Source organism: Crassostrea angulata, chromosome 10, assembly GCF_025612915.1.
Source record: "Crassostrea angulata isolate pt1a10 chromosome 10, ASM2561291v2, whole genome shotgun sequence".
In the NCBI taxonomy this organism is placed as follows: Eukaryota; Metazoa; Mollusca; class Bivalvia; order Ostreida; family Ostreidae; genus Magallana; species Magallana angulata.
Window position 1 is genome coordinate 14,112,551 of NC_069120.1, and position 22,048 is coordinate 14,134,598.

A 22,048-nucleotide genomic window follows, 5' to 3' on the forward strand; every position below is an offset into this window, starting at 1 on the left:
CCGAAAGTAGTTATAAGTCTTATAACTAAAAAAAAAAATGCCTTTGAAAAATGTACATGAAAATTATCATGAAAACCTCATCATAATGTTATCTTAAGTTCAGAGTTCTTAATTTTTTTGAAAAATGATGACATACACTGAGGATTGCATTTTTTTCTATTCTGAACTAAATGGCAGTTCCCTCTTTCTATCCAAAACGTATTCTGAAAACAGTGTAAAGGGTATTTATTCAAACATTTTAAAAAAAAAAAAAAAGCTCTGTAAAAAATAGTACAGAAATATTCAAATTAAATTAAAAAAAAAGAAAACATATTATATTTTCGCTTATCGCTAAAAATAAAAAAAAATCGATCTATCATATTAAAAACCAATTATCAAGTTAACTATTTTAAATATCGACAATTATTTTACATGTAATTACATTACACACAAATTGAAGCATTTCATTTATTTCAACAGTGTTTATTAATTTGAAAATTTCCAATATTTTCTGAAGTTAGTAGAGCGCAATTTTTTTGATACACTTATCCATCAGGTGTTTGTAGGTTTTGTATATTAACTTAAGGTAGGTAAAAGTTTGTTTATTTTCAGATTCATTATAGAAACTGTATAATTTATCTCTGTAAAAATGGCCACAGGACTGGGTGCTATAATTACAGGTGAAAACATTTTAATATTTTTAGATAAAATGGGTGATTGAAAAATGCATTTGCTAGCTGTAAAAGCACCTTTCTTTCATTTTCAAAGGAATTTGTATTCATGACCATTAAACACAGATGAAGTTCGAGAAAAACCCGAAAGTCAGAACTTAATATTACTTGAAGTCAACATTTTTAGTGTAATGAAATAAACACTAAACCGCATGCAAGTGAAAAATAATTCGACCAAAAAAATTAAGTATGCATTTCTGCATTTTATAAAGGAAAAATGTCGTGAATATTTTTTACATTTAGCATTAAAGAACTTTATAAACAGGAACAATTTTCATAAAATATTTAGTTTTCTTAAAGAAAAAAAAAGTTTTAATAGAAATCGAGTCTTTTAAAATTTTGCTTGAATATCCAGTTCAACACTAGGTAGAAACTAGCTCCAAATGGTCGTTACAGGTTTCCGCCTATCTATCCACTTCCTGATACTACATTGAAAAGGAAAAATCTGATGTATTGAAATGACGGAAGTTTTCCTTTCACGTGATTTACAAGAGCTCAATCAGAAGTTGCCATAAAACAGTAAAAAGAAAAAAAAATCCCTGATTATACCTCGCCACTTCATGTGCGGATGGAAACAGCGCTAGATTCGTCGTAGACCTAGAAATAGCTTGACTACAAAGACAGTGGCCAACTCCCTGTTGCTGCACGCCAATCGATTCGGTTTAGAAATCACGCACTCTTTTGCCTTCTCTGACATCGATCGTCTATGTTGATATTCTCCTGGCTTTGTGATCGAGCTCTTCTTTATTTATGGCAGGAGTAATAGATTCAAAGAAGACAAGGCTTCTCTGTTATTGTTGACCGTAAGTACATCATAAACAGTTTTAATTTGCATTTGCTCTGTCTGTCATTGCTTCCAGGGCTTGTCGTGCAAGACACTTTGCTAAACTTTTTTGAAGTGAGGGAGAAAAGATGAATTTACAAACAACGAAGCTCGAGGTTTAGCTACGTCGCATTAACTTTTGATCAAAGGAGTTTTTTTTTATTTCGCTTAAAATAGATATTTTATGAGAATGTTTTCCTTTGGACTACTTATGCCCGTTCTCCGTCTGCTTGAGATTGCTACTGAGTCGTTATTAAGTGCAAAGATGAAATCTGATACCTTATCCTAAATGTACATTATTATAACATTGTATATGTACCTCGTTGATGCAAATTAATTTCAACATGGAAAGTGGTTATATGTGTTAGTCTAAACTATTAATTGGTTTGAACATGATTTATTGCATACACAGAGTGTACAAGGAGATAGGACACAATATTGTTGTCAATGTCGATTGATCGCACATTGCACTTTCCATCAGGATGCGACACAGCGTAGGTCACATATTATCAATAGTCACGGAAGTGTTTCAATGCACACATGTTTATCTGTACACGTTATACTGCTGTGGTCGTTGTCTATTATATGACTTTATCTCCCGAGATTCTACTTCAAAAAAATGTAAAAACTGACATCGCCATATTTTCACCACACATTAAAAGTGTTATTGTAAATGACAATTAAAGGCGCTGTTACGGTTGCTGTGCGGTTATCCATCTCTCTAATGTAAATCGACTCAAAATCACAAGAAAAAACCCACAAAAAGCATCTTATTGTTTAAGTACATGTTTTCATTGTTTATATCACATGCAGGCCTATTATCTTCATGTAGTATTCATTATAATATATAAAGGATGCATTGTTACATGTACATGTACCGAAAAAGAATATCGGAATAAAATGAGAAAATAAACGAATGTGTAAATCTTTACAGCCTGTGTTAGAGAAAGCCCGTGGGTAGGATGGAGATGGACAGCCTAGATACCCAACGGTCAGGGAAACTGTACACAGAGGAGGAAGAGCAGTAAGTACAGACATACTTACCGAGTATGACCGGAGTCACGCCCTACAGTTGAGACCGGATTATTAAATACTCTATGTGTTCTTAAAAATGTACTTGTCTTGGGACTTTTCGAAGTAGCACTTATGAAACATATCGCGATCGGCTGACGTTTTTACATGTTTAAGTTTTGTTAATTTGAAGGCATTGGTATTACTCGCTATATTTTGTACATATACATATACGTAATACGACATGAAAGAAAAGAAAAACTGATATAGTTCAATATTTGATGACAGTGATATGTATATATTATACATGTGCATACATGTACTACAATTTAGAACCGTTTTAACAAGTCCTTGGACTTTCAGTAGGATGTAACTATCTATTTCTTGCGTCAAAACAAGTTAAAATGACGCTGGTTTTAAGCGAAATATACACCGATTGCGTAGCCTTAGCTTAAAAGCCAGACAAATCTTGTTGATTTCATAGAGCCATGACTGAGTGGCCTACAATGAAATAGAAAGGCCTACGTCACAATGCTGTTTGATACAACTACCCAAAGTCCAAGCTCCTGTTAAAATGGTTCTAAAAGTAAAAAAAAAACCCACTAAAAACGTTTCGTTTATAAAAACCAGGTAATCAAATGCATTTTCATCTTGATTAACTTTGCAAACTTTACAAACAACATCAGAAACAATAAGATCACTAGTATAATAACACATAACCCATACAGGTATGTTTATGTTTATCTGTAGTACAACTGCTGATGATGAGGACATTATACGGGAGGACAACACATTACTCAGTAAGCCCAGGGTGCTGCTGTTGAACCTGTCCTGGTTTGGCCTCAGTCTGATGTTCCTCCTACTGTCTGTTGAGGGTAGGTACACTAGGAACACTACTTGTTTAAAATTGGGAGATTACGATATTCCTCTTTAAATATTTATTCCACGACATAATTAAACGATGATTCTCTATCATAGAATCATATATATTACATATCGAGTCGGTATGTACCCACAATTATAGTCATACGTACCACTCTTACCCCTTAAAAAACCCAAATAAAATCGATTTCATGAATATTTACTGTACTATATTCAGAGATATTAAAAGAAATGATTAACTTGCAAATAGAAGAGAATACGTGCATGTATTAATATTTTATTCAGTTGTACCAGCCCAGATTCGCTCTTTGGTTGGTGAGGCAGAAAAAGGCAGATGGCTCGGAGGGATGGTGGCAGTTGGTGCTGGTATGTACTTGATCTTAAAACCAGATACCAATAACTGAATTACCAAGATGGTGCATGCAAGCCAATTGACAGGGAATTTCATTACATCAATGTAAATATCATTACACAACAACTACTAACGCCCATGCAGTAAGCGAAATTAAAAATGTATTGGTGTGAAACCAAGAGCCTTTGAAAACGGAGACGCACATCAGAATTCATCGATTCTTGAATTGTGCATAATTTAGAGGAAACGCCGAGGTGAGCGAATGAGAAGTTGAAGCAATGGCGATCGTGTTTGTGTTGAAAAACACACCTTTGTGTTATACAGAGCAGCAACTTGAATAGATCGACGACGCCATCTATGTAACATTCATCTCATTATCTCTACATAATATATAACCGCGTCATCAAAAGTCGATGAATCTGTTGCTGTCACTATAACGATGAAGCTATCTGGACCTGAAAAAAATCTAACAAAACTAGTTTTAATCAATATGGACACGACTGTCAATGCGATATCTAATGCACGCACGCCCAGATGTCGCCTACTGCTTCATCATATATCCATCAAGAGTTTTTCATAGGTACGCACATGCATATCTCGATAGGTGTGAATAACCTTTGATTAATTTCGTGATTTATGAATAATCAATCCAACTTTAAGTTTGTTGATTTATTTTTTTTCAAACGCAGATGGCCGCTATTTCATACATAATTTATCAATAATAGTAGAAGTTCTTCCACTAATGCAATTTACATGTAATAAAAAAGTAAACTAAGTATATCCTTAAAGGTCAATGTCTTATGATGCACGTATTTCGGGATTTTCTTTAATATCATGAGTGAATGTAAATTTTGGCCATTAATGATATAATTTTGAAATTGTATAATTAATGGACGACTAGGTAAATGTAGTTTGTTAATGATAAATTTATATCATTAATGGTCGGGATTCTGACCACTTATGCAACTTTATATCATTGATGGATATTATGTACCATTAGAGGTAACTGCAGGGCTATTCTTTTAAAGGGAAATATTAATAAACTACATGTATAGGAGAGCCCCCCCCCCCCACCACAATTTTCAGTTTACAACGAAAGGTTTACTCGTACATATTCGGTTTATTGGAAATATATTTATCAAAAAGCTAGGAAAACTTCTGTGTTTATGATGCTCTAAAAAAACCACGTTCTTTTCACCTTGTCCGTATAAAACCCACATAAAACACGAAAAAAAAAAAAACAAACAAGCCAATGTCGATTATTCTATATACTGTAGAATCATTTTAACAAGAGCTTGGACTTTGGGTAGTTGTGTCAAACAGAACTGTATCGTAGGTCTATTTCATTGTAGGCCACTTAGCCATAGCTCTGAAATCAACAAGATTTGTCTGGCTTTTGAGCTAAGACTACGCTTGAAACCGCGTCAATTTTAACTTGCTTTGACGCAAGAAATAGATACCTACGCCCTACTGAAAGTCCAAGGTCTTGTTAAAATGGTTCTAACTCTGATTTTCCTTTCGGTCGGAACCAAACTTTCGTAGGGCGGATCAAAATTTTTAACCTTGAAACACGCTTACAATTAAATTTTAGACTTTATAGTTCTGAACGGGACCTTTAACTTTTCAGAACTAAAGTTAATATACATGTATTTATTTAAGGTATGATGACACGTGTGTCTGTCGAACACGTGTTTTTGTTTATTTATATATATACCGGAAACCAAATTTGATTGGTTTCTATAATGAGTATTTCACCTGTTATACAGGTATTTAAATTAGAGAAGTGCGACTTCTCGTGTTAAGTGAGTAAAGAATTTAGCGCCATTCGAAGACTCTCTCTTCGTGCAGTAAGACGTGGCCCCCTCCCATCCGCCCACACACCCATACTCGTTTTCATGTATCATTTTATTGTTATTTTAAAACAATTTTTCTCATTATTGTAGAGAACTGAGGATTTACCGGAAGATATTTGTGTATTACTATTACATGTAATAAACTGCACTCTTGAGAACGCTTCTGTACCTACACACTGTGTTTATTTATTTTATAAATTATTTATGTTCGGTTGAGTGTAACGAATTAGAACATAAGATACACAACTTGTGAAGGTGATTGTATTCATTTTCTTTCCAGCTCTCACGTTTTTCACTAGTCCCTTGATTGGCATGGGTAGTGATCGAGTGACGTTAAAGGTTGGTAAAAGACGACCCGTTATGATGGCAGGGACTGTTTTTCTGTGGTAAAATATTATTTATCGGTATTAATAACCCCAAAATACACATAACCAAACTAAAACATAAAGAATCCTTACTTCATTACTACTAATTTTCACTAAAAGCGTTTTTTGATATTTTATCCATTTTGATACTCATGGTATACATAAGTCTAGTATTATACATTTATATTATTAGAAACAAGATACAGTAATCGTTTGAAAATTTATACCATATAATTTAGAATAAATACTTAATGCGAATGAAATATAATTATGAACAGCGCATAAATTTATTTTTATGATAATCTCTCGAAGATGTATACTAGTACAATGTATATTTAAAATTTAAGACAGGATATAAATCCTACATGTATTTAGGTATATTTTCAACAAAAATTATATGATATTTTATCTTGCAGCATTGGATTGATAGGAATGGCGCTAAGTTCCTCTAAATTATACTTACCGTAAGTAACTTGATACATTTTCCCTCATCTTGCATCATGGTAGGTGAATATGAAGGTACATATGATGATTAGTTTGCTTTGTTATCTTTTCAGACGAAGAGACTCAGGTTACAAGAATGGCACAGAAGGAATGGTATTTTACTTGATTATTACTCGCTCAAAAAAGTATATTAAATGAAATTATATTGTTCGTGTGACAAAATATAAGACCAACATCAGAAGTACGTCATTCAAGTAAATGTAAAAGCCATTGTTTGAACTTTGTAGTGCCACAGCGATTTGGAAGCTCAGAGGTGTCTCCCATATGCAAACAAAACGATTAAGAATTCGCACGAGACTACAATTCTTCGGGGATCCCAGCCTGGAACTATTCTGGTCCCCGAGAAAAAGGTAGAGGTTGTTGAGGAGAAGGACACTAGTTCAGGAAGCCTCGGTAATACCCTAAGATCCTTTAGACTTTCAATTTCCTTTTGCCTAAGACATAAATAGTTAAATTAATTGCTATCAAACATAATAATTTCAATAATAAAAGAAGTAAATAAATAGCTGTGACTATTGATATTCGTACATAAATCTTTATATTATGATCAAATATTTTACGCCAATTTACGGGAGATAACCCACTTTAAAAATGAATGTATAACACTTTTTGAATCTTTATTCGTAACATTATATCATACAGGTTTACATTCGTTCTATTTTATAGGTCTTTATATCTTTTTCTACCTAATTGTCACCGTGTCGTTTGCCATGATAACAGTTCCATACAATGCCCTGATTGCGGACAAATCACATTATTCCCAGAGAGGTTCGCTGGTTTTACGACTATTATATATTACGTATTTATTTTTCATGCGTTTTATATATATCTTGCATTAACCTTTTGAATTCTAGTTTTAGACTAGAGACCAGTTTTCGTTGATTTCGTATAGGGACATTTTTAGGGTCATTCAAATAATTGTATCAACAAAAGTTATGAACTATGTTTCCTAATTTTTTGTTGAAGATGTAAATTCATAAGATGACAAAGGGTATAAACGAATTTAAGAAAAATTGAGCGAAGTGCTTCTTATAATTTAATGGTTTATGTTATGGCAGGTTGCAACTTATTAATAAAACTTGTATTTTTTTTTAGGTTTTAACTCTGGAGTAATGGGCTGTATGATTTTGTTGGGTAACGTAAGTGGAGCAGCCGTTGGTATCGGATTATCTGTAAGCATCATTTTAAAACATTGTTGATGGCGATGATTCAATAAAGTACATGTAACATGATATATTATTATACTTTCATGTTAAATACTGAAATCTGATTGGTTTAGACGCAGTTGATAATCCGTTCTATTACCCTCAGCGTTAGCAACACACTTAGCAACGGGTAACACAACGAATTGTTACATGCGCGTAAATTATGCGCGTACGGTTCGCCGTAGAATTCACGTCATTTCTATATAAAAGCAATATAGAAATTCTCTAAAATTAAGACATTCAGTATAATAAAATAAATAGTGCCTGTTTGAGAGGATAACAGTTGAAATTGACACCCCTCGAAAACCATTGTCAACCTCCGCTTCGCGTCGGTTGACAATGGTTTCCTCGGGGTGTCAATTTCAACTGTTACCCTCCCAAACAGGCACTATTTATATACTGTCATAACAATTATAGAGCAAAGATGATAGTTTTTATTTTTGATATTGCGAATAAACTTAAATTTAAGATATTAAATATTCACAGGAAATGGGCGTTTTAGGAGCCTATGGAACTGCCATAGCGGTAGTGATGGTAAGCGTCTGTGTAACTGTGTTTACGACAACCGAAAAACCCGGAAAACAAAATCTTGAACCTATTGGTAAGTCATCCGAACAAAGCACAAGAATTTCGAATAATGTTGCCTGCACAAAAGACTTATTATCAGATTCATATTTGTTACTTTTCTACTTTCACAGGTTGTGTTCAGATTTTTTGTGGTTTTTGGGAGCCATTTAAAGGTAAAAAAAATCATAACGTCGTTTTTATTTTAGCTATTTTCAATGAAAAGACAAAAAACCCAATGATTGTTTAGGTCAGGCATTGTTGCACTAATGCCAAAAAAAAACTTGAATCAAAACTAATTAATACCGTTATATAAAAAAACCCACAAGAGTCGACTTTATTTTTATTTTCTTCAGAACACGATTTCCGGTGGGTCTTTTTTACTAGATTCCTCATGCAGCAAGGCGTTTCCACGGTAACAGGGTAAGCTCAATCAATAACGTGACAAAACAGGATTGCATAAACAGAGACAATGAATCCAACACATACACTGGGCGTATACTCGCATTCATTTGTCTGGTGATAGCAATGAATACCTATATCTAAATGTACTTTTGATATTTTGTTCGCAGATTTTTGGAATACTGGCTCTCTGACATGATAGAACTTCCCGACTGTTGGAATGCGGGAAGAGGCGTTGCCATCATGCTCTTGCCAATGTTATTTGCAGCCGCCATCAGGTTATAAATCTTTATGATTATGAAATGATACCATCTTGGAATATTGGCATTAACTTATTTCAACTCTAACTAGAAAACTAAGAATAGATAAAAAAAAAAAATCAACCTCCATACATGTTCATGTATTAACATATATTTACCAACCAATATTTTCTTTCTTTGCAGTTCCATTATATTTGGAATTCTCTCTGATCGTTTTAATAGAAGAAAACCAATTGTTATAGTAGCTGGTATGAGTTTAAGATAATTCCTTATGAGCCAATAAATACCTCAACCATAACACAGATTTGATAGACACAATGTTCATGATAAACATATAAACCTTACAGAAGTTCTTTTATTTTTCAGCTTTTATAATGTGCATTTGCATTTCAACTTTAACATATATAAAAGGGCCTTCTGCTTATTACATCGCCGTCGTCGTGGCCTTCTTCTTTGGTAAGTTTTTCCTCTCTTTTTTATTAAACCAACCAAAATTATTAAATGATATTTCTAAGAACCTATTTTAAATGCTTCGCTAACCCTCGTAAAACTTAATTATTAAGTTTATGGCTATACTCTTTTGCAGGAATCGGGTTCGGTTCGTTCCAGTCGGTGGATTTCGCTTTAGTCATGGACATACTCCCAGAGGAGAAGGATAAGGCAAAAGATATTGCAGTTTGGCATTTGGCCCTTATCCTTCCTAACGCGCTAGCTACTCCCGTAGGCGGCCTGATATTAGACTACTTTGAAAGTGTGAACTGTAGGATAGGTCTGGGATATATTATTCTGTTTGTTGTCACAACTGTTTATTTTCTACTTAGTGGAATTTTTGTGACGAGGATTCGTCAAGCCAAATAAATCTACACACTGTGAAATTGGCAAATGTATAAACAAGTTTTATTGTACAATTTTCGTGCATATTGTCTAATATTCCAGTTCGTAAATTATTTTTGTATGTTTCATTCAATTCATGTTCCATAATAATTATATACAGTCTCAAATTAATATCTACTCAAAAAGATCTTGATTGGTATCTTGATTGGTAAAATATGTTGCCATATGAATGTTTTGTCAAAAAGAATTTGTTATGTAGAAATGTTTATATTTTATTGGACTGATATTAAAATCCAGTTGTTATATATTTATCTATTAATTTTATCTAGGTAAACATTACTTAATCTGTATGTGATATTTGTTAAATGATTAAAAATATAACCTTAAATATTTTGTGTCCTTTATGAAATAAGAAAATCAAAGTACTAAAAGTACTGTTGGTGGTTAGATAATACATATAGTTTTCATAATTGAAAAGCGAAATACCTTTCTTGAGTCAGTCACTTTAATCACAAACTGGCTCACTATGTCGCAAAAAACGTTGAATTAAAAATCTGCTAAGGGGAGTTAATTCACTTGATTTGACTAAAATTATGTACAAACAACCTATATATTTAGTTTTGTTGGTACAATTTTTTTATATTATAGAAAAATAAACTGTAAATTCACCGGGGATACAGCGATTTTGGACGGTCAGGCCATATTGGCTCCAAGCCAGCTGACATAGTTAACAACTCTCGTGTAGACACCAGGCTTAAAGGCCTCAGCACAGCCAAAGCCCCAGCTTGTGACTCCTATGACAGAAAGTAATGAAGGGTTGTTCATGATAATTTTTAACTTGATTCAACTTCCCGATGGTGAACGACGGTGTTAAAACTGAATACTATATGTATTAAAGTTTTAAAACATTGCAAATTAATTTTTTACAAAATTCATGTTTCGTTTACAATACTGATGTGTTTAAGATAACATTCAAATCACGGTCAAATCTCTTAAACTTTCCAAACTTCAACATATACATTTAGAATATAATAAATTTGTATATCGGTGTAACGATGCATATGGTATTTTTCCAACAAATTTTAGGAGAATTACCCACCTGTCAAATGCCACACTCCCTGAGAGCTACAGACCAATGGTCCACCACTGTCACCCTGTGAAAATGGTCGAAACGAGAAAGATAAACAATATATATATCCTGTACATGGCCAGTGTTATTTATGATACATGTACAAGTAAAAGGAACAAATAGAACGGCAAATATCATTTTGTGATATATTTTGAAGGTCTTGCTCTTACACTATAAAGAAGGTTAAATACCTGACAAGAGTCCTTTCCCCCCTGTTCATACCCAGCACAGATCATGGTTGTGGTGTCCATGTATCTACCGTAGTAGTCACGGCTGGCGCAGGTGGCTTGATCAATCAATGGGACGGTCACTTGTCTCAGAACAGAGTTTGATCCAGTGCCTGAAAAGAAGGCAGATTTATACAGAGAGAGAGAGAGAGAGAGAGATAGAGAGAGAGAGAGAGAGAGAGAGAGAGAGTGTTGTTACCTTGAGTGTCCCCCCAGCCTGTAGTGATACAGTTTGTTCCAGCGGCAACATCAAGCTCGGCAACACAAACAGGGCTAACGTAATCATTAATAGTTGCAGTGGAGCTCAGCTCCATTAAAGCAATGTCATTGCTGATTTTGGAGCTGCTGTAGCTACCATGACTGATAATTCTTCTGACAAAGAGATTCTGTTCTGTGGATTCAGTTCTTGATCTGTCATGTTTTCCCAATCGAACACGCCATCTTGAAGCTGTAGCCATAGCACTGTCAGAAAAAGAAAGACAATTTGATACGAAAAGTATTCTTAGGTACATTCATTACATCTATCATTTGATTGTTTGATTGTATATTGTTAAACTTTCAATATTGATGGTCATTAAACACTGAAAGATTTTTATCGTTAAAATACGTTTTAAACCATCCAAACGACCTGCAACATGAACTTTGATTCGAGTATCTGTTGAACGACTCGCTACCAAAATTTTAAACGAATGACTTCACCTGCAACTTTTATTTTCAAGCACTTGCTGAATGAACAAGATCTACTAACTTCTTTTATGCCTATTTGGTTTGTAACAAATTCTCGTGCTTTCAGTAACTACAAGAGCTAGACTGGAAGTCAAATAGATTACCTTATAAATGAACTCATATATCATAAAATCATACCCTTCAACGCAGTGAGCTGCGGTGATGACATATCTGTCAGAAACTAAACTTCCGCCACAGACGTGCATACCATTATACTCCAAAGAGGCCTAATCAACAACAAAAACTTACGTACTATTTTCGTTTTTTTAAGCAGAGATATATATATATATATATATATATATATATATATATATATATATATATATATATATATATATATATATATATATATATATATAGTATAAAAACAAGGTTTTTGTTCGCGTTATAAAATTCTTTGTCGATTTCACAGACATACCATCCACGGCCAGCTGTTTGCCCGAGCCTCGGATCCACCCACGATGTAGGACACTGACGGACTGATGCGACTTCCGCCGCACCCTGCCTGATTGATTGACTGCAGTACGGCCGTGAGGTCTGTCTGAGCTACCTGGGTATGGGTGTGGTGCCCATTCCCTGCGTGGGGCTTTCTGTGACTTGGCTTGGCTAAAAGCGGAAATAAATAACTATACATTGTAAATTAACTAGTACTCATTATTTTATTTTTAGTGACAGGCAGTCATAAAATAGTTTTATTGTTTCGGGGTTACTTTCATTGACAAATGCTCGTTTGATGATGTCTCAAACTCAAATAAGGAACAACTGCGGTCCTCTTACAATACACTTCAATCTAATTAATGCTTTTTACTTCTAACATTCGTTTACAAGTACGGCGAAAGAGAGTTTTTTTTATAGATACATCATACACGCGCTAAACTACTATAATGAATTTTTAATACTATTTTAAATCTTTTAACGGGTTGTTCTTACCATAAGCAAGACAGAGAACGGCGAGGACTACTGTTACCTTTAACATGGTGGAGCGGACTGATCCCCAGGCATGATGCTTTTTACTTCTAACATTCGTTTACAAGTACGGCGAAAGAGAGTTTTTTTTATAGATACATCATACACGCGCTAAACTACTATAATGAATTTTTAATACTATTTTAAATCTATTAACGGGTTGTTCTTACCATAAGCAAGACAGAGAACGGCGAGGACTACTGTTACCTTTAACATGGTGGAGCGGACTGATCCCCAGGCATGGCTCGGGCGAGTTTTGTTGGATTAGAGAAGCAATCGTCATTCCAGATTCGTGGTCCGGTTATTCAACGGAAAACAACTGTGGTCGTCTCACATTACAATAGGTGTTCGCAGACTAGTATGACTGTACCACACACTGGCTAATTAAAGATGACAGGGTCAATAAAGAAAGTCTGATTTTGTTCCCCAAAATGCATACCTTAAGGTTCTACGATCCTCAGCCTCAAATATTTTTAATCATAAAAATGTTATTTATCCTTCAAACTTTATAAATGAAATAAAACAACAAGACTATTTTTAAAGAGACAGTACGGCGCATCTTATCAAAAAACCGACTTGAAAAAATTTTCCGATCGGGTTCGGTACGTATTTTTGTACTACTCATGAATGTATAAACTTTCAGAAAATTACAAAGTTCTCCATGAAATAAATCTAATAATTTCATTAAAATTAATAATTACGTATAAGCTATACATAATTACATTGCAACGTGTTACGGGGTTCAGCCTTCTATACTAATACGCATGCGTATTTACTGTAAACAAAACATATGCAGGGCTCGCGAAGATTCTCCTGGACATGTTTGTTGATAAAAATATGTCATTTCAGTACTTCTCCCAGGTAATAATTGTTCAAAGTTTTTAAAATAACCACAATTATTAATTTGTAAGCATGTTTTTGTGTGCTTATCATAGGAGTTGCTACAACCTATATTCATTTTTGTAAATGAGGCCCCTTGAGGGGTTATTTGACATATTTATGTCTGAACCGAAATTGGTAAACCATCAATAAATTATCAAGAAAGTGATGATGTGTTCCGTTTAGAGAGTCCTTTCAACCTCGTTTACCATGATGACCGTAGTTGGGCGAATATCTTGTTGTTTTCAGCACGTGTCAATTACTGTCAATCAAAGTCCACGTGGTACAAATAAACGATATAAGATTATTCCGGTTTGTACGACCTTTAAATTTCCGGAAGCTCATAATTACGTAAATTAGGTATGTGAAAGGGATTTTTATGTATTTCAACTATTACAATCAACATTATTTCTTATTTCCTAACGATACAATGTATAAATCTGAAGTTATTCACACATGTGTTTTCAGCTGTCCTGTCTCTTCAAGGTATCCATGCATTTAACGAAGATATCGCAATTTGGCCACGATGAATATAATGGATTAAAAAACGTATACGTCAATTTGAGATCAAATTAGAAAAAAAAGGAAACCATCCGTTTACCTCTAGGAAGTAGCTCTCCTTAGAACCACTAAGCCAAGCAGTTCGTTGAATGGCTTTGCGTAATAATTTACCATTGTAATAAATTTGTCTATATAAAAGGCAAATTAATTCATGGTACGAATAAAAAAAATCAGGATAATTTAGAGTTATCGAACGTTGCTGAGGATCCTGCAAATAAAAGCAATAATTGTTGTGGTCTTAAAGCAATATGAGCTGTATTTTTTAGAATTTTATTTTGCTGCAAAAACCCTCTAGTATGATAAGTCTGCATGTAACTTAAACTTTTATGATAAATAAGGTTTGAAAAAAATCATTAATTTCTGTCAAAGGAAAAATTTCTTTTCTAAGGAATATACAGCAAATCAATTTTTGTACAGGACGACAATAATTCAATTTTGCTCCAAAAAAGGCTTTTTAACGGCGTTTTTCACAAAAATATGGCTAACAGAAATTTAAAAACCATGATATATTTCTCATTTAAGTAGAAAAGAACATTTAGTAAAAAAAATTCAACATGAAAAATGCAGCCCATATTGCTTTAAATGTACGTTACAATTGCTGTTTACTGACCAATATACCCTAAATTGCACTTTCTTTGACAAACAAAACTGTGACGTGACACAAACAATAAGACAATAAGAGGTGAGAGTCTTTCTCTACCCGTATGTCTGTCCCCCGAAGCAATCTTTGTTTCATTATCTAAACAAATTTTTTTCGGGATCGTCCAAAACCTTCATTCATATGCATGTTTTTCTTCTACAGACGACCCTTATGATGTATCTGTAGGTCTAGGTCAACAACCGGCATAGTTTGGTGTTATAACACGCAAACCATTCATATAGAAATTAACGTAAATTCGTAATTTTGCATTTCACCATTGATATGTCACCAATGGTATTTCGATTAGGACGTGCAATACATAATCATTTGAATTCGAGTTTAAAGTTAAATGGGGGGGGGGGGGGGGGGGGGGGGGCATTGAAACAGTTTCTTACATGCATAACACATGTATAGCTTAACAAGAGTTTCCAACCTCTGTTTTTGGATTACCTCTAGTCTGGAAATTTTGCATCATATATTAATTCTATTCGTATATTCATGTTCTACAATGGCAAATAAACTATACTGAATAAAAAAAATTGAGAAAAAATCACGTATGTGCAGAAATTAGTAAGGTTGAGGCGGTTGGTTTTCAAGAAAAAATGAAATTTTTCATGTCTAAATCGGTTCAGAAAACTGTAAAGTTATAGCTTCCTAATTTCCAAAAGAGACCAAATGCTGTGCTTTGAGATTTCTTCATTATTTCGATAAAATGTATTTGAAAAATATCTCAACATTTCAACAAAATATATTGACATATTAAGCTTATATTTCATAAAGGTAAAGAAAATATTAACTCCAGTTTTTGCCTAAAATTGGCTTATTTCATGACATATCTCAAAATTTACCTTTTAGACTTTTCCGACAGTTCTGTTATATAATTTGATTTAAAAGTTTGAGACGTTTAAATTTAATTTATTCTTTTGCTTGCTGAAATGTTATCGACGAAAACAGCGTTTTATTAGGTCAAAATACTAATAAAGAGATAGAATTGTGAACATTTTCTTTATAATAGTTTTAATTTAACTTTTTTTCAAATAGAATAAATATGTATATTATGCCATGGTTCATTCCGACAGAAAATAAAAGAAAAGTGATTTATCTGTAAATTACACTTTCAATGCAGAAAAGGCATGTTTAATGCAGTGTAGCGCCAAAAGAAGCGCATAGACCCTCAATTTTTGTTACGAATTCTGGTTAAGCTGTGGGTGAAGATATTAAAAAGAAATACTTGAGAAAAAACTTTAAGACTTTTGATAACAGGATCCAGCCTCCTTCAATGGAATCGTAACATGCACGTTCTCTATCAACATTCTCGTTAATGATATTTCAAAGCTGATATTATAGCCTTATTCTAAAGTTGAATTTCCGGGATCCATTTTTGGTCATCTCCCTTTATTTTTTCAATATCTCCTCCTTTTGTTTTCTATAATAACTGTAACAGGTTGCTTTTCTTCATTTTTATTTCACACTTCTACATTCTGTAATGTCTTTATAGATTACTTTAAAAGATCTCTGTAAACTACACACATATATAATGTTATTAATCAAAGTACTGAAGTACTGACGGGTGTTGATTTTATCGATTATTATTGTTTTTAAAATCAACGATATGTTATTTTGCATGGCAAGTAATTCATAAGCTGTATTTACGCACAATTTTATAACTGATATGAATTCTCGGACTTTTCCGACAAGAATTTCGAGAAAACCTCATTTATAAAAATCTGTTGTGTAATATTAAAAGATAGAATTAATTCCATCAAACTATGTATCAGTAATCGAAATATTTCTAAACATTGTATGGATCTAAGCAATATTGAACTCTAGTCTCGTTCAACCAGACGCCCGGCTGTCTTCGTAAATCGACTCTCAGCTTGTCGGAGATTTACGGAGACAGCCGATGGTTGAACGAGACTATGTATTGCACTCTGGTGTAGGAATACATGTATACGACTACAAAAATTATCTAAAAATTTTCGTAATATTTAAAATCTGACTATTTTCACGGTATTTATATATAAGTTTCCTTGAAAAACAATGCTTCAGCATACATTACTTTGAATTTATCATTTTCAAGAACTTAAGTCTTGTCAGCAGTGATGATTTGTGCGTAGGTCCAAACACTGTTTCAGTTCCGGTTTTGCCAAAGTAACTGCATAGGAGAGTTGATTAAAATCAACTCCCAAAAATGTTTCTGTATCTTGATCACTAATGGAAAGAACTATTACAGGCTACTTTGCCTGCTGTTTAATTAATCCATATTTTCTTTATATACTAATGTTTATATCATGAATAAAATACATCTTAAACTAACTATTAACTTAAATTTGATAGGAGTAAAGAACAAATTTGAGTATTGTTTTTTTTTTTAAATAAATAGATATTATTTAATGCACCACACTGTGACGATTACATTATACATTTAAACATAATACTGATCATGTAGAAAAGAGAAATATCAGATTATAACACAAAAACTGTAATCTATATCTGCTGTTTTCATTTAAATAGCGCAATATCATGATGCACATTTTCCAAACTTGCACAGTTTCTTTATATTTTTAAGTTCATTTGGAAAAGTCATTTCGTACTATACAAGAAAACCGATTTTAAGAGATTCTTTGAAAAAAGCAAACAAAAACTTGAAGTATCAAGTAGCCAAATATGGAATGTATATATTAAACTTCTGTGCTTTCTGTGTGATCCACGGCATGTACATTGTGACGTCAGTGTAGATTCCGGGAGCCCGAGGCTGAGCGCAATCGTACCCCCAGCTCGTGATACCTGGAAGTTACAGGAAGTTACATGTAGATCTTGCAATAACGCCCAGGACGGACATGTATACAAATATGAACTAAATGTTGGGAACCATTTTGATATTTAGTTTACTTACCGACTTGTACCCATAATCCGTTGTGGTTTTTTATTATAAACGGACCTCCACTATCACCCTATATTTGTAAAATTCAAAATATATATGTGCATGCAGATTTCATACAATGAATAAATACGCATTTTATTGATGTGTGACAAAATTAAAAAAAAAAAAAACTAGGACAGTTCGAATATAGGATAACACAAACTATCAAACGTGTTAATTTTACTCGATGTATTGACTCAGGGAAAAACTAAATTTTACAGTATATGTTGGTAGAAAAAAACCTAATAGTTTAAAAAATTAATTGTTTATTACTATATAAGGTATACTCTGCTTGGCTGTGCTCTCGTTAGTATGTTATTTAGTTTTATTTCACCTGTATTCGGTTTAAAATTAAAATATCAATGTTTACAATAAAAACGATGTACATGTTCATGTATTTATTAAAACTTACTAAACACGCGTCTTTCCCGCCTTGTTCATACCCCGCACAAAAAGTGGTCTGTGGCAAAAATTCGCTCCCATACCAGTTGTGGGCACCGCACACTCGGTCGTTAAGAATTGGTAGTGATACTTGGTTTAATACAAATCGTGGGTTATCCTCTAATCCATGAAATATATCATCAGTAATGTTTAATGGGTTAGTATTTGTCTTCGAAGTAAAGATTATAATATATATATATATATATAACAATATTCATCTCTCTCTCTCTCTCTCTCTCTCTCTCTCTCTCTCTCTCTCTCTCTCTCTCTCTCTCTCTCTCTCTATTTTACCTCTTGTGTCCCCCCATCCAGCCACGATGCCATAAACATGATTAGAATGAGAGTGGTGATTTAGTAAAGAACTCAGGGAGAAACCAGGTAAGCATATGGGCATGACAAAGCTATTGAACATCACACGCTCGTTCAAAATGAGTATCGCTATGTCATTTCTGGCTGTATCCTTGTCGTATCCCTCGTGCATCATTATCTGGTTTATCGTGTGTTTCTGTTCAGATAAGTCCTGGTATCGAAGATGATGCTTTCCGACATAGGCAAGCCATCGTCTTGGGTCAAGACTCTCTGGGCTGCAACACCCAACGTGACCACACATTCAAAATGAATTTAAGCTTTTAATTTGTTATTGAATAATGGAATGTAATGATGCAATTTTAAAAGTAATCATTCGATGCTGTATAGTTAAAAGTAATAAAAAGTAATGAATTTCAAATTAACTTTTCAAAATGTTTTGAAAATAACATACTCTTCGAAGCAATGGGCTGCCGTTAACACGAGTCTGTCTGTTATGACCGATCCACCACAAACCTGGGCCCCATTCTCCGTCAACATCACCTTCGAGAGCCAAACAGGAACTTTTTCTAATCATTTTTTCAATTTTAATGTGGGTATATTACGATGTTTTGGAGCGAGTTTAACACGAATTGAAAAGCCATGCAGACCCCGCCGACACCAACTTTCCTCAATTTTAATCCCCAGCCTCAAATCTGGGGTTTTATCCTACAATCATGCACTATTTCATTCATGGTTTTGAATTAGAATTATTTTAACAAGACCTTGGACTTTCGGAAGGATGTAACAATCTTTTTCTTGCGTCAAACAAGTAAAAAATTACGCTGGTTTCAAGTGAAATATAGACAGATGGCCGGCATGCGTATTCTTAGCTCAAAAGCCAAACAAATCGTGTTGATTTCAAAGAGTCATTGCTGAGTGGCCAGCAATTAATGATTCCCATTAATGAAATAGACATACCTACGTCACATTGCTGTTTGACACAACTACCCAAGGTCCAAGCACTTGTTGAAATGGTTCTAAAAGCTTGAAAAATGTTGCTACGTTGACGCCAAGTTTATTATTATAGTACCCCCCTTCCCCTACCCAATATACTGACCATCCATGGCAGGGACCCCATGCGAGCTTCCTCACCCCCTATCACGCGGTCGAAGTGATCGCTGTGGTAATGGATGGGGTTTTTGACTGGGTGACCACATGAGCTGTAGGTTTGTGGCAATACTGTTGTAAAATATGTACAGAGAGTGTTATATTTTTCTGTTACATCATTACGGCATTTTGTTTCACAACCAACCATTTTGTTATCTTAAAGGGGCATGGTCACGATTTTGGTCAAAAACTATTTCCACAATCATAATGTTTACAATGCTTTACTAAGGCATTTTTAATAGTCATTTCAAATTTGGGTGCCATTCGTTGAGTTATAAGCGAGTTACAGAGCTTACAATTCTTTGCTATGTTAACAAAGCTTTTATTTACGTTTTGAATGTTGAAGTAAGAATTCCAGTTGTAGAACTAAAATGAATGTGTTAAACGTTAGGAACTGTTTATCCATGCTTAAAATGAATAAGCAGACAGACAATTCAACTTGAAAACGATTTTTGACTGGTATATTGAACCTATGTAAACAAAAACAGGGCACGAACATCGTTTACATGACAAGAAATCGTGAGCCATGTATCTTGCTCCTAATTCTGCAACTGGCTCTGAAATTTCACTTGATCTCTAGAAATGCACTCCTTAGCATTATAAATAATAAAAACAGAAAAAAAGAAACTGACAAAAATTGTGACCATGCCCCTTTAAAAGCGTGTAACATAATATTGATAGCTCAAATACCATAGATTGATTTTTAGCGTTAAACGTGACTGTCACAATGAATGTTCAATCATTTAAATAAGCAGATATCGTATTTAACCATCAATGATATACATTGGGGGGGGGGGGGGGGGCATTGAAACAGTTTCTTACATGCATAACACATGTATAGCTTAACAAGAGTTTCCAACCTCTGTTTTTGGATTACCTCTAGTCTGGAAATTTTGCATCATATATTAATTCTATTCGTATATTCATGTTCTACAATGGCAAATAAACTATACTGAATAAAAAAAATTGAGAAAAAATCACGTATGTGCAGAAATTAGTAAGGTTGAGGCGGTTGGTTTTCAAGAAAAAATGAAATTTTTCATGTCTAAATCGGTTCAGAAAACTGTAAAGTTATAGCTTCCTAATTTCCAAAAGAGACCAAATGCTGTGCTTTGAGATTTCTTCATTATTTCGATAAAATGTATTTGAAAAATATCTCAACATTTCAACAAAATATATTGACATATTAAGCTTATATTTCATAAAGGTAAAGAAAATATTAACTCCAGTTTTTGCCTAAAATTGGCTTATTTCATGACATATCTCAAAATTTACCTTTTAGACTTTTCCGACAGTTCTGTTATATAATTTGATTTAAAAGTTTGAGACGTTTAAATTTAATTTATTCTTTTGCTTGCTGAAATGTTATCGACGAAAACAGCGTTTTATTAGGTCAAAATACTAATAAAGAGATAGAATTGTGAACATTTTCTTTATAATAGTTTTAATTTAACTTTTTTTCAAATAGAATAAATATGTATATTATGCCATGGTTCATTCCGACAGAAAATAAAAGAAAAGTGATTTATCTGTAAATTACACTTTCAATGCAGAAAAGGCATGTTTAATGCAGTGTAGCGCCAAAAGAAGCGCATAGACCCTCAATTTTTGTTACGAATTCTGGTTAAGCTGTGGGTGAAGATATTAAAAAGAAATACTTGAGAAAAAACTTTAAGACTTTTGATAACAGGATCCAGCCTCCTTCAATGGAATCGTAACATGCACGTTCTCTATCAACATTCTCGTTAATGATATTTCAAAGCTGATATTATAGCCTTATTCTAAAGTTGAATTTCCGGGATCCATTTTTGGTCATCTCCCTTTATTTTTTCAATATCTCCTCCTTTTGTTTTCTATAATAACTGTAACAGGTTGCTTTTCTTCATTTTTATTTCACACTTCTACATTCTGTAATGTCTTTATAGATTACTTTAAAAGATCTCTGTAAACTACACACATATATAATGTTATTAATCAAAGTACTGAAGTACTGACGGGTGTTGATTTTATCGATTATTATTGTTTTTAAAATCAACGATATGTTATTTTGCATGGCAAGTAATTCATAAGCTGTATTTACGCACAATTTTATAACTGATATGAATTCTCGGACTTTTCCGACAAGAATTTCGAGAAAACCTCATTTATAAAAATCTGTTGTGTAATATTAAAAGATAGAATTAATTCCATCAAACTATGTATCAGTAATCGAAATATTTCTAAACATTGTATGGATCTAAGCAATATTGAACTCTAGTCTCGTTCAACCAGACGCCCGGCTGTCTTCGTAAATCGACTCTCAGCTTGTCGGAGATTTACGGAGACAGCCGATGGTT

The 22,048-nt window shown here is 33.6% G+C and overlaps 3 protein-coding genes across 3 annotated transcripts; 1 reads left to right on the forward strand and 2 right to left on the reverse strand.

Moving 5' to 3' along the window:
- The first annotated feature begins 1,151 nt into the window (after positions 1-1,151).
- On the forward strand, positions 1,152-10,153 carry LOC128167473 (uncharacterized). The gene is made up of 17 exons (XM_052833207.1): positions 1,152-1,513; positions 2,468-2,557; positions 3,295-3,419; positions 3,712-3,792; positions 5,912-6,017; positions 6,413-6,460; positions 6,554-6,593; positions 6,728-6,893; positions 7,167-7,268; positions 7,596-7,672; positions 8,192-8,306; positions 8,404-8,445; positions 8,626-8,692; positions 8,842-8,949; positions 9,115-9,179; positions 9,298-9,387; positions 9,518-10,153. Exons 2-17 carry the CDS (start codon positions 2,496-2,498, stop codon positions 9,787-9,789), a joined length of 1,566 nt encoding a protein of 521 aa, XP_052689167.1. The 5' UTR covers positions 1,152-1,513; positions 2,468-2,495; the 3' UTR covers positions 9,790-10,153.
- A 225-nt stretch (positions 10,154-10,378) lies between these two features.
- LOC128167474 (trypsin-3-like) lies at positions 10,379-12,912 on the reverse strand. The gene is made up of 7 exons (XM_052833208.1): positions 12,778-12,912; positions 12,266-12,453; positions 11,986-12,074; positions 11,321-11,583; positions 11,086-11,234; positions 10,865-10,919; positions 10,379-10,559 (listed from the first exon to the last, which is right to left on the reverse strand). Exons 1-7 carry the CDS (start codon positions 12,821-12,823, stop codon positions 10,459-10,461), a joined length of 891 nt encoding a protein of 296 aa, XP_052689168.1. The 5' UTR covers positions 12,824-12,912; the 3' UTR covers positions 10,379-10,458.
- A 4,467-nt stretch (positions 12,913-17,379) lies between these two features.
- LOC128164921 (trypsin-1-like) lies at positions 17,380-19,860 on the reverse strand. The gene is made up of 6 exons (XM_052829031.1): positions 19,663-19,860; positions 19,018-19,106; positions 18,549-18,841; positions 18,229-18,377; positions 17,790-17,847; positions 17,380-17,680 (listed from the first exon to the last, which is right to left on the reverse strand). Exons 1-6 carry the CDS (start codon positions 19,858-19,860, stop codon positions 17,547-17,549), a joined length of 921 nt encoding a protein of 306 aa, XP_052684991.1. The 3' UTR covers positions 17,380-17,546.
- Positions 19,861-22,048: the final 2,188 nt, after the last annotated feature.